Raw genomic sequence first — 13,483 nt, forward strand, 5'->3', positions numbered from 1 at the left:
TCTGCAATTGTACATGGGGTGTAGAAGATTCCATGCCTTGAATATCTATCTTTGAATATCTTTCGAATAGCCAAGCCCTCTCAATTACGCTGCAGGGAGGAGGGATGGGCCAACAGGACAGTCTTCCATTTGGATGCGATCCTTGCCAATTTTTACCACTCATAACACTCAGCCAACCTTAAGAAAAATAGTGTGAAGATGGCCAAAAATGAAATATGAAACGATTCACCTGTAGGCATTTTGTTCCATCCCAAAACTGGTTTAGTGCTTCTCCCGCTTGCTTCCAAGAAGCCCCTGTCACCCTGCTGGAGCAACTACAACTCTATAATTCCTGCCAGTCTTGTCTCCCACACCACATGGCCGAGCTTGGCGCTGTAAGTCATTACTGTACCTGGCATCATATGGGATCTGGGGTGAGTCTGATGAATGTTTGAGTTTTGAAACAGAGGAGTTAATTTTTTAATTATACTTTAAGTTCTGTGCAGAACGTGCAGGTTTGTTACACAGGTATACGTGTGCCATGGTGGTTTGCTGCACCCATCAACCCATCATCTACGTTAGGTATTTCTTCTAATGCTATCCCTCCCCTAGTCCACCACCCCCCTGCAGGCCCCGGTATGTGATATTCCCCTCCCTGTGTACATGTGCTCTCATTCTTCAGCTCCCACTTATGAGTGAGACCATGCGGTGTTTGGTTTTCTGTTCCTGTGTTAGTTTGCTGACAATGATGGCTTCATCCATGTCCCTGCAAAGGACATGAACTCATCCTTTTTAATGGCTGCATAGTATTCCATGGTGTGTATGTGCCACATTTTCTTTATCTAGTCTATGATTGATGGGCATTTGGGTTGGTTCCAAGTCTTTGCTATTGTGAAGAGTGCTGCAATAAACATATGCATGCACGTGTCTTTATAGTAGAATGACTTATAATCCTTTGGGTCCATACCCAGTGATAGGATTGCTGGGTCTAATGGTATTTCTAGTTCTAGATCCTTGAGGAGTCGCCACACTGTCTTTCACAATGGTTGAACTAATTTACACTCCCACCAACAGTGTAAAAGCATTCCTATTTCTCCACATACTCTCCAGCATCTGTGTTTCCTGACTTTTTAATGATCTCCATTCTAACTGGCATGAGATGGTATCTCATTATGGTTTTGATTTGCACTTCTCTAATGACCAGTGATGATTAGCTTTTTTTTTCGTATGTTTGCTGGCCACACAAATGTCTTATTTTGAGAAGTGTCTGTTCATATCCTTCGCCCACTTTTTGATGGGGTTGTTTTTTTCTTGTAAATTTGTTTAAATTCCTTGTAGATTCTGGATATTAGCCCTTTTTCAGATGGATAGATTGCAAAAATTTTCTCCCATTCTGTAGGTTGCCTGTTCACTCTGATGATAGTTTCTTTTGCTGTGCATAAGCCTTTAGTTTAATTAGATCCTATTTATCAATTTTGGCTTTTGTTGCCCATTGCTTTTGGTGTTTTACTCATGAAATCTTTGCTCATGTCTATGTCCTGAATGGTATTGCCTAGGTTTCCTTCTAGGGTTTTTATGGTTTTAGGTCTTACATTTAAGTCTTTAATCTATCTCGAGTTAATTTTTGTATAAGGTGTAAGGAAGGGGTCCAGTTTCAGTTTTCGGCATATGGCTAGTCAGTTTTCCCAACACTATTTATTAAATAGGGAATCTTTCCCCATTGCTTGTTTTTGTCAGGTTTGTCAAAGATCAGATGGTTGTAGATGTATGGTGTTATTTCTGAGGCCTTTGTTCTGTTCCATTGGTCTCTATATATGTTTTGGTACCAGTACCATGCTGTTTTGGTTACTGTAGCCTTGTAGTATAGTTTGAAGTCAGGTAGCATAATGCCTCCAGCTTTATACTTTTCGCTTAGGATTGTCTTGGCTATACGGGCTCTTTTTTGGTTCCATATGCAATTTAAAGCAGTTTTTTCTAATTCTGTGAAGAAAGTCAATGGTAACTTGATGGGAATAGCGTTGAATCTATAAATTACCTTGGGCAGTAAGGCCATTTTCACAATATTGATTCTTCCTATCCATGAACATGGAATGTTTTTCCATTTGTTTGTGTCCTCTCTTATTTCCTTGAGCAGTGGTTTGTAGTTCTCCTTGAAGAGGTCCTTCACATCCCTTGTAATTTGTATTCCTTGGTATTTTATTCTCTTTGTAGCAATTGTGAATGGGAGTTCACTCATGATTTGGCTGTCTATTATTGGTGTATAGGAATGCTTGTGATTTTTGCACATTGATTTTGTATCCTGAGACTTTGCTGAAGTTGCTTATCAGCTTAAGGAGATTTTGGGCTAAGACGATGGGGTTTTCTGAATATACAACAATGTCATCTGCAAACAGAGACAATTTGACTTCCTGTCTTCCTGTTTGAATATGCTTTATTTCATTCCCTTGCCTGATTGTCCTGGCCAAAACTTCCAATACTATGTTGAATAGGAGTGGTGAGAGAGGGTGTCCTTGTCTTGTGCTGGTTTTTCAAAGGGAATGCTTCCAGCTTTTGTCCATTCAGTATGATATTGGCTGTGGGTTTGTCATAAATAGCTCTATTATTTTGAGATATGTTTCATCAATACCTAGTTTCTTAAGAGTTTTTAGCATGAAGGCTGTTGAATTTTATCAAAGGCCTTTTCTGCATCTATTGAGATAATCATGTGGTTTTTGTCATTGGTTCTGTTTATGTATGAATTACATTTATTGATTTGCATATGTTGAACACTCCTCAGCAAATGCAAAAGAATGGAAATCATAACAAACAGTCTCTCGGACCACAGTGCAATCAAATTAGAACTCAGGATTAAGAAACTCACTCAAAACCATACAACTACATGGGAACTGAACAACCTATTCCTGAATGACTATTGGATAAATAACAAAATTAAGGCAGAAATAAATAAGTTCTTTGAAACCAATGAGAACAAAGATACAACATACCAGGATCTCTGGGACACAGCTAAAGTAGTATTTAGAGGGAAATTTATAGCACTAAATGCCCACAGGAGAAAATGGGAAAGATCTAATATTGACACCCTAATATCACAATTAGAAGAAACAGAGAAGCAAGGGCAAACAAATTCAAAAGCTAGCATACAAGGTATAGAATGAGTCAAGCTTGCAGTCTGGTGCCGAGTAGGTGCTCAGGCGTGTAGGCCAGACCAGTGTTCTTCAAAACAATGAATAACTACAATTAGAGCAGAACTGAAGGAGATAGAGACATGAAAAAGCATTCAAAAAATCAATGAATCCAGGAGCTGGTTTTTTGAAAAGATTAATAAAATAGATAGACTGCTAGTCAGATTAATAAAGGAGAACAGAGAGAATAATCAAATAAATACAATAAAAATGATAAAGGGAATATCACCACTAATCCCACAGAAATGCAAACTTCCATCAGAGAATACTATAAACACCTCTGTGCAAATAAGCTAGAAATTCTAGAAGAAATGGATAAATTCCTGAACACATATACCCTCCCAAGACTAAACCAGGAAGAAGTTGAATCCCTGAATAGACCAATATCAAGTTCTGAAATTGAGGCAGTAATGAATAGCCTACCAACTAAAAAAAGCCCAGGACCAGACGGATTCACAGCCGAATTCTACCAGAGGTACAAAGAGGAGCTGGTACCATTCCTTCTGTAACTATTCCAAATAGTAGAAAAAGAGGGACTCCTCCCTAACTCATTTTATGAGGCCAGCATCATCCTGATACCAAAACCTGGCAGAGACACAAGAAAAAAAGAAAATTTCAGGCCAATATCCCTGATGAACATCGACGCAAAAATCCTCAATAAAATACTGGCAAACTGAATCCAGTAGCACATCAAAAAGCTTATCCACCGTGATCAATTCAGCTTCATCCCTGGGAGAAGTTAATTTTAACTCTGTCACTAACTTGCTGTGTTACTTAGCTACATCATTTACTCTCCCCAAGCCACATTTCTTTTCATCTGTCATGGATTGTGATGAGCACTGAGTGAGACAAGGTATAGAATGAGGCAAGCTCACAGTCTGATGCTGAGTAGGTACTCAGGCATGTAGGCCAGACCAGTGTTTTTCAAAAGCTGGTTTGTATGTTGCTCCAATGATTGAAAGTGTTCAGGAACTTTACTCTGACGTTCAAGGCTTTCCATACAACCATATCCTCATATTCTACACAAAATTCTATTCTTTTCAGACTTTCTCCTTCTCCCTGACCCAGCCCCTTCTTGACTCCACACTTTGGCTTCTGTTATTTATTCTGATTACAGGGGCCTATGAGCCAAATAATGCTTTCTTCCATACCACCTATCTATCTTGTAGTATCTAATACAGTCTTTCCCACCTACCACTTCTCTGACACTTCATGCAAGCCTCCATTCTCCTCTTCTGCAAAAAGCTTACTAATGGCCTCCACCTTTGTTGTTGAACTTTAATCTTATTTTTGTGACATTCCTACTGAACAATTGCAAATAAATTTCATCTCACCAATTAGATTCTAAGTTTCTACAGGGCAGATTTTTGTTTGTTTGTTTTCTTTCTCTTTTCTTTTCTTTTATTTTCCCTTCCGCTTTCTTTTTCCCTCTACCCTCCCCTCCCCTCTCCTTCTCCTTACTGATCTCCCAATGTCTAACAGAGTCCGCTATAACTTTAGTTATTAATGTAAAGGAGCACCTAAAAATACAAAGAGTTTCCATATACATGAGCTAGTTTGACTTTTGAAACCCCTCCATGTGGTAACTATTATTGTTTCCGTTTTACAGATCAGAAAACTGAGTGTTCCATAGGCATAATGGCTTGGCCAAAGGGGTAGAACCAGCGTTCAGATGGCAAGTCCAGTGCTCTTGAAGGAATGAGCTCTGTCTCCATCCCCGGGGTCTTTGTAATGGCTTGGAGAGCTTCCTGTTCTAATTAACATCTGCAAAATTCCTGTGCCATGTGGGGTAACATACAGGTTCTGAAAATTAGGATATGGACATCTTTGGAAGGCTGTTACTCTGCCTACCACGGGCAGATGTGTGCTAAAAATTAATAAGCCATAATGTAAAATCTAGAGCTATTTCTTTGAATGGATTGCCTCCTAAGCACATGAATTTCTCTTGTGTGTCCAAATGAATTTTGAACAATAAAACCCCAGCATGCTATAGGAAGGAGTCACATGACAGAACGAGCTTTGCATGAACCCTGTGCTGTGCTTAAATTATGAGTGTATACATGCCTATTCTTCCATAGAATTGGGGTTTTGTGTTTTTACCATAGCCCTCATCATATTGCAATGGATATTTGGTATATGATCTATGTGTCTCATTTCCCCCTAGTAGGTCATAAGCACTTTATAGATCAAGTACCATATCTTATTGCCTTTTATCCAGCCATGTGGTGGAGGCTTGATACACATTTGAAATAAATTTAACTAATTCATTTAGCTGAATTAAACAGGCCAAGGCCATTACCCCAATAGATCAGTTGAGTCACATGAGAGTATCTCAACTGGCTTAAAAATGTAAATGCTGGCCATCAATTTGGACCGCTGTAGCAATCAATACATTTCATATCCAGAGTCTGAAATTACACAAGGCTTTAGAAGTTTCGAAATCTACTTTTAGATTGCTCAACCATGTAGTTCTAATTCTGGCAAAGTACTCAAAGCATCGTGTAGGATATTACATCATTTCTGGGAGCATCTGGGATTTGCTAAATAAAAGCGGCTGGGAGGATAGGCTCTGTCATTGAATGGAAAGCATCCTGAGTGAAATCATCACCAATATTGATCATGTGAGTTTCTACTGAAAGCCTGTGAGCCATTTAATATACTATTGCCTTAATGCTGTGACTTGTGACCCCTACCTTCCAATGCAGACTCAGCAGAAGTTTGGTTGAAGGCAATGATTATTGGATCCAGAGTTGGCCTTCAGACCTTCTTGAATGGTAGAGAAGCACTCACCTGTTTTATTTTTCCCTACCCTGGCTTAAGAGTCCCATGGAAAGCCTATTCCTATTAATTTGTTTTCTTTGACTGCTAATATATTTGAGAAAGGATAAAAAGGAAATACTGTACTAGAATAGTTTACAAAGCTTGCCAGAGATCTGAAGTTTGCCTAGGGCCTCAGGGACCAGTACAGCCCAGCAGTCGACTTTTATTGTACGTGTAATTTCCCCAAACGATGCCTTCTTTGATTCTTTACAGTAAAATGTGAAATTGACTTCGGGTTTTCGGCCCACAACTATATTTTTAAAGGCATTTTAGTCTTCCTTGGGTGATGAATTCCTTTGCACACTGGCTAACAGGCATACGTCGGCACACGTTTTAGTGGGTCCTTCTATTTTGAATTTCCCCTTGCATGTTTTCTTTGATCCTTATACTTTGTACTTAGTGTTGGATTACTTCTATAAAGCAATTGGACAATTTCCCTTGATGTGGATCTTGAGGAAATAGTCCAGAGTGATTTTTCTCTCCTACTTTCCCATTCCCTAGCAGTATGCTTCAGCACACAGGCCACCCCATAAGCTATGGGACAGGTCATCTACAACAGGGATGTCCAATTTTTTGACTTCCCTGGGCCACATTAGAAGAAGAATTTTCTTGGGTCACACATAAAATACACTAACACTAATGACAGCAGCTGATGAGCTAAATTAAAAAAAAATCTCTCTCTCACGCACACACACACACAGTGTTTTAAGAAAATTTACAAATTTGTGTTGGGCGGCATTCAATGCCATCTTGAGCCACAGGTTGGACAAGCTTGATCTAAACAGCTCTTTGACACCTTCTGGGCAGAAATGAGCAACACACAAAGGTAGGGAAGCAAGAATGCTTTAAAGAGAAAAGAACAAAAAGTATGGTAGCTTGCGAATCCTTGAGCGTGGTATGGTTCTGTCTCGGCACCTAGCTCACAGGTGGTCCTGTTGCCACTGTTTGCTAAGTTGAAATGAACATTGGTTTTGTTTCCGGCGGATGTTTTCAAATAAGTACTTCGTCAGAAACCCAGGTCCTTCTCAGTCAAAAAAACAGGGTTTTTCATAGGGAGAAGAATAGTTTCTCCTTATAGACAGAATTAGGAAGAAAACTCTGGTCCCTCATCAAACTTTGGTTCAACTTTTAGTTCTTCCTTCCATTTTCTTTTGAATGACAGTATCTGTTTCTCTTTTCCTACATTATTTAGTTGAATTTTTAGCTCATGGGTTTTCAGAGATTATTCTTTATTTACATAATCATTTAAGTCAAAGCGTTTCTCACTGTGGCTACATCCCACAAATTTGTGATATAGTTCAGTATAAAGTATTTGAAAATTTCAATTTTTTTTTTCCACTGATCCATGAATCATTTAGCAGTGGATTTTTTAAGTCACACACGTTTTGGGAAGGGTATCTATGTTATTGATTTCTCATTTATTTGCATTGTGATTTGCATGATAGAGACTTTCTGATATTTGTTGAGATTTGCTTTGTGACATTATAATATAGTCAGCTTTATAAATAGTCCACATATGTTTGACAATAATGTATATTTTCTTATTTCCATTGGTTCAAGCTTGTGGTTAGTGTTTTTCAATCTTTCTCTGTTTTGTTGTTTGATCAATCTAGTTTCAGAAGAAGCTAGGTTAAAATCAGCTTGTATGTGTGTAGACTGAATGTATGTTATGATTATCATATTAGGGACATACAAGTACAAAATTGTGACATCTTCTTGGGGAATCATTCATTTTATTACTCATAGTTTATTTTATCCCAAATAATGATTTTTTTATGGTTTTATTTTGGCTTCTCTTTGCTTGGCATATATTTAAATACCCATTCACTTTCAATCTTTATGTGGTTTTAGTTTTAAATGTGTTTCTTGTAAACAGCATATAAAACCAACGTAGTAATCACTATCTTCCAAAAGGTGAGTTTATTGCTTTGTATTTGTTGTGCTTTCTGATATGTGTAGGCTTACTACTACTATCTTGTTTAGTGTTTTCTGTTTACCTTGCCTTCTGTTTGTATCTTTATTTCTCCAGTTTACCTTCTATATACATAGGGTCAATAATCTGTTTTTTCTTTTTCTTTGAGACAGGGTCTTGCTCTGTTGCCCAGGCTGGAGAGCAATTACATGATTATTGCTCACTGCAGCCTTGACCTCCTGGGCTCAATGTGATCCTCCCACCTCAGCCTCCTGAGTAGGTGGGACCACAGGTGCATGCCCTCTTGCCCAGATAAGTTTTGCATTTTTTTTTTTTTTTTTTTTTTTTTTAGAGACAGGGTTTTGCCATGTAGCCCAGGCTGGTCTCGAACTCCTGGACTCAAGCAATCTGCTTGCCTTAGCCTCCCAAAGTGTTGGGATTACAGGCGTGAGCCACTGTGCCCAGCCAATAAAATTTTAATTCATCTTTTCCCTCTGCTGATTTTGGAGTTTTATGTATTATTTCTCTACTTTTAATAATAACTCTTACATTTTTCACACATGTACCTAACAAGTTTGAAATGTATGAGCTTGCCACCTTTCTCTTGAATAATACAGTGCTTAGAGTGCCACTCCATTCGACATGTCACTGCTGTTCAGCATTTGAGAAACATCTTGCTCAGATGGTTCTAAAATGAACCGTCATTCATTTACCACATTTAGATGCCCTAAACTCCACGTTAGTTGTTATAATTTTTGTTTTAAACAATAAATTCTTTAGATTTATACCTTGTTTCTGAGTTTCTTTGTTCACTGTTGCATCCTGAATCTCAACCATTTTCAGTTGAATTTCCTCTTTCAGAATTATGTCTTCAGAAATATCTGAGAGTCTGTTAGTGGTAATTCTGTCCTCTTAAATGAGAGCATATTTATTTTTCCCTGAGTTTTAAATGATAGTTTAGTAGGAATAAACAAATTCTAGGTTGACAGTTATTTGAGGCTATTATTCCATTGTCTTCTCTATTGTTGTGGTGAGAAGTCAGCTGCTGTCTTGTCATACCTTGAAGTCCATCTGTATTTTTCCTTCTGATTGCCTTTAAAAGTAATTTTGCCTCGATGAGTTTAGATTTGGATTTCACTTAACTTGTTCTCCCTATGGCATATTTTACTTCCTTAATATAAAGATTTCTGTTTTGGATCTACTCTGTATAATTCTAATCCATTGTTCTCTTTAATATTGACTCTTTCCCATTCTCTCTGTTGTTCTCCTAGAAGTGTTTATTGGACTTTCTCATTCTGTCATTCATGTTGTTCAACCTCTCATTCATATTTCCCATGTCTTCAACTTGTAATCTTGCATTCTAAGGTATTTTTTTCATATTTATTATCTAGTTTCCTCATCCTCACTTTAGATAGATTTAATCAGGTGTTTAAGCTGTCAATTAAGTTTTAAATTTCTACTATAATTTTCATTCTTTTAGAAGTGGATATGCTTCTTTTACAAGCCCATTTTTTCTTAAAACACTTTTCTGATTTCTTCTTTGATATGTTTACTCATTTAAGGCACGGACGGGTACCTAACCCCTGGGCCGTGAGCAGGAACCGGTCTGTGGGAAGGGGGAAGAGGGGAGGGATAGCATTAGGAGATACACCTAATGTAAATGACGAATTAATGGGTGCAACACACCAACATGGCGCATGTATACATATGTAACAAACCTGTACGTTGTGCACATGTACCCAAGAACTTAAAAGTATAATAAAAAATAAAAAATAATAATGATCTTAATTAAATTTGTTGTTAAGAAAAGCACTAGGTGTTCCTGTGAATATCTGCAAGAATGATTGCACTTAAATATCATTGTAAAACTAGGGCTAAGGGAATGAAGGTTTAACAGAGAAATTCCAGCCACTCATCATCAGATAATAGGTGGCTAATAGAACAAATACGATATTAGAAATTTTTAGAGTAAATAAGAAGGCCTTATCGAAGTTACCAAATTAACACCACACAACTGGATATTTGGCAGTATTTTAGCAGCAAATTTTCTTTCTTCTAATTCCCAGTTTTATTAATTAAATTATGGAATATTTTCTGAAACTATACCTGACAGTATCCAGTATGATCAGGAAGTAATTACTAAGATTTTTTTCAAGAATAACATTTATTCATCCAATCATTCATTCAATCACTGAACACTTGTGGGCCATCTACTGTATGCCAGCCAGAATAAGGCGACACATGAGTATTAAGGTGACACATGAGTATTAGAATTAGTTTCTTCTCAAAGTATAAATGTACTGCATTTTCTCCTTTATTCACCTTCAATTTATTATGAAATAATCAGCATGTTGTGATTTGCCCTTCAAGAAAAAGATTGTTAAAGATTGTTATTTTTTAAGGTGCATACTGGGTTTATTTTATAATTGGTAACAAGAAAATTTTGCCAATCATAAAATAATTTTTATTTGACAAAGCATGCAGACTCAAGAATGACTAATTATTTGACTAAAAAAAAAAAAAATCTCATCTCTTAAAAAAAAAAAAAAAAAAGAGTATCTAATGCCTGATGATCAGAGGTGGAACAGTTTCATCCTGACACCATTTGCCACCACCAGCCATGGAAAAAAATTGTCTTCCACAAAACTGGTCCCTGATGCCAAAAGGTTGGAGACTGCTGATTTAAAACATATTTTATAGTCTCTATTTTAAATTCTTCGAGTGTAATCTTGTCCCATATTGCATCTGCTGTATCATGGTAGATTGTGTTTTAAATTTCATACTTTGACTTCATCGTCAACATAGGCATTATGCATATACTATTGTAGGGCAATGGTTGCAGACATGTTTCCCTGGAATATGTTTTTGTTTGTTTTTGTCATGTGTTCATGGCTGTTTCAGCCCAGTTCAAAATTTTAAGTTACTTTCTTAGCACGAGCGTTCCCAGGATGTTCATCTGGTACAGAGGACAATTCCAAAGTCAAACAACTGTGTAATATAGGTCTGCTATTACACATTCCGAGGGACAACTTTACTCTCCATCCCAAACCCGGCTCAAGAGAGACGGACTTTCATGTCTTCATGGTACTGGTAGGCAGCTAAAATAATCTTTTTAAAATTTTTGGCTTCTGAGAGATTTCTCTTATTTTCTTGCAAGCTCAGAAAGGATGTTTGCCCTATTTTTATGTAGAATTTTAGGAATTCAGTAGCAAAGAGAATTCCTTGGGAAAACTAAGTTCTCATTTTGTTGCCAGAACCAGAAGTCCTGGGGATGTCATTTCTGTATACTGAAAAGAGATCGTATATTCAACATTATCTCTGATGTGGAATCATCTCAATGTACCATTTATGTGCAATGGATTTTAGGGAAAAAACCATTTAGGGATTAAAAATATTGAATTACCTCCTTCTTTTAAACTACCTGGGAACTGTTCTTTCTAAATTTGCATTTGGGGATTTCTTGAGACCATGTCCATTAAATAACAAATTCTGTACTGGAATACTGAACACAGTGAGTATGGGATAATAGAAACATACGCTATTTGTGTATTTGTCACAGTTCTTTCAGGAACAAGTAACAGAAACTCAAGTCCAACTGGGTTAAGTAAAAAAGTGATATTTATTGACCCAGATGGCCAAAAAATCTTGGGGTTTATTGTTCAAGTATAGCTAGAGCCACATACGCAGAAAGTATTAGATTAGAATATGTCTCTTTTAATCTCTTGGTTCTCCTTTCTTCTGTGTTGGCCGCATTCTCATTTGGATGCTATCCTTATGGTGGCAAGATATTTTCCAACAGCCTCAGTTAAAGAGGATAGCAGATCCTCTTTAGGTCTTGTCTAGCAGATATCCTGGGCCTGTGGCTTATTGGCCTTGGCTTAGATCATCTGTCCATTCTGATCTGTCCATGCTCTGATTGGCCTGGTCCCTGGAGTTGTGATCAGCTTCGGTCCAACTACATAGGCTAAGAATGGGGGGTAGTTTTCCAAGAAAAAAAAAAAAAAAAGGAAACCAAAACACAGAGTGCTGTCACCAGAAGAGAAAGGAATGGAATTTGAGTAAGCAAAGTACAACAAATGTCCCCCATAACCTATCTAATTTCTTGTTTGTGTTTGTTGTTCATTTCAGGATAGTGTTGAGTTTAGAAACATCTGCAGTCATTTGGCTCTACAGATTGAAGGACAGCAGTTTGACAGAGACTTGAATGCTGCCCACCAGTGTTTGAAGACAATAGTCAAGAAGCTGATTCAGTCACTTGCTAATCTTCCTTCAGATGCCCACATGGTAGCCTGTGCTTCCTTGAGACAGATTTTACAGAATCTCCCAGACATATGAGTGTTAAAGGTATCGGGAGTAAAACCACAGCCAGCACTGTTAAGAGAACCAGACACTTTCCTTCCTAATTAATTGGGTCAGCAGACAATGGGTGTTTTTATATCCAAAGGGGAAAGACTTGATGGCACGTGAAACAGTCTGACCAGTGGCATCTGTAGCCTTCAGGATTACAGCATGTTAGTGAAATTTTTTTTAAAGCAGTAGTTCACATTTTTAAGTATATTGACCTATTTGCTGACTTTCTGATTGAAATACATTCTACTTTGTGAAACTGATTTGATTATGTATGTATATATTTATTCATATTAAGTATTAGTTTTTATTGAATAATACCTTAATTTGTATTCATATTAAGTAGGTCTAAAGGGTTTAATGTGGTTATTTATATAATTAAAGTTCCTTGGCTCTTAAAATGACCTTGAATAAATGAGATATTTGATAATTGCTATGTTCCATTAATACTTACTGGACACTTCCTTTTATGTTACAAGAATGACCTTTGTAGGACTACATGTGTCAGTAATCATGAGTTTCAATCCTGACATTAATAACTTACTGTTGAGCACAAGAAGAGTTGCTTCTAAACCTTGTGCTTTTATATACTAGTTTTTAAACTAATATATAAAAATATATTAGTTTTAAAGTAATAGTGAGCTATGACGTACCAATCATGTATGATATATAAATACAAAGCACAGTATTATTAAAGTCTCACATGGAAAAGTCTAGCTCTTACTGTTTCTAAATATTCTGATTGAAGTAGGAAATTATTTGAAAAAAGGGAGGGAGTGGATTTACTGGCAGGTTTCCCAAACCATGTAGAGCTGGGAAGAGAGAAGATGATTTTTTTTTCAACAAGAGTCCACACATACTTCTTAGGAAAAACTAAATTTCTTGTTGTTCAATGATGACTGTGTTGAGAGCCAAAGTAAAATGCTATTTTTCCCTTAAAATTTTAATAGAAACAGCAACAGATTTAGAAAAAAAGATTATAGTATATATGTGCAGCTTGTTTTCTAAAAGAATCATCAACTAGGTCTGTGTGGTGGGAGTACAGTACTATTTCTAAGGTGTTAATAGTAATCAAAGCCTTTTTAATCTCACCCACTCTGATCCTAGTTGGTTCTAAATATTTTCTTCCAGAATCTGAGAATGAAAGGTAAACATTGCTTCTCTTTGGAAGTAACTGACCGTTTCCAGAGAAGGGAGCTAAGTATATGATATGAATTCTAAAGGAAAGATGGACGGTTTGTGT

At 37.0% G+C, this 13,483-nt stretch overlaps 1 protein-coding gene across 2 annotated transcripts in view; it reads left to right on the forward strand.

Moving 5' to 3' along the window:
- DLEU7 (deleted in lymphocytic leukemia 7) overlaps positions 1-13,483 on the forward strand; it is a 135,648-nt gene that overhangs the window by 8,492 nt on the left and 113,673 nt on the right. Inside the window, exon 2 of one of the 2 annotated variants that reach the window (XM_023187358.1) lies at positions 12,022-12,642. The exons of the other annotated variant lie outside the window; for it this stretch is intronic. Within the exon in view, the coding sequence (XP_023043126.1) occupies positions 12,022-12,228 (207 nt within the window). The 3' untranslated portion in view covers positions 12,229-12,642. Of the gene's footprint in view, positions 1-12,021; positions 12,643-13,483 lie in introns of those variants that run through there. 2 annotated transcript variants of the gene reach the window in all.

Source organism: Piliocolobus tephrosceles, chromosome X, assembly GCF_002776525.5.
Source record: "Piliocolobus tephrosceles isolate RC106 chromosome X, ASM277652v3, whole genome shotgun sequence".
In the NCBI taxonomy this organism is placed as follows: Eukaryota; Metazoa; Chordata; class Mammalia; order Primates; family Cercopithecidae; genus Piliocolobus; species Piliocolobus tephrosceles.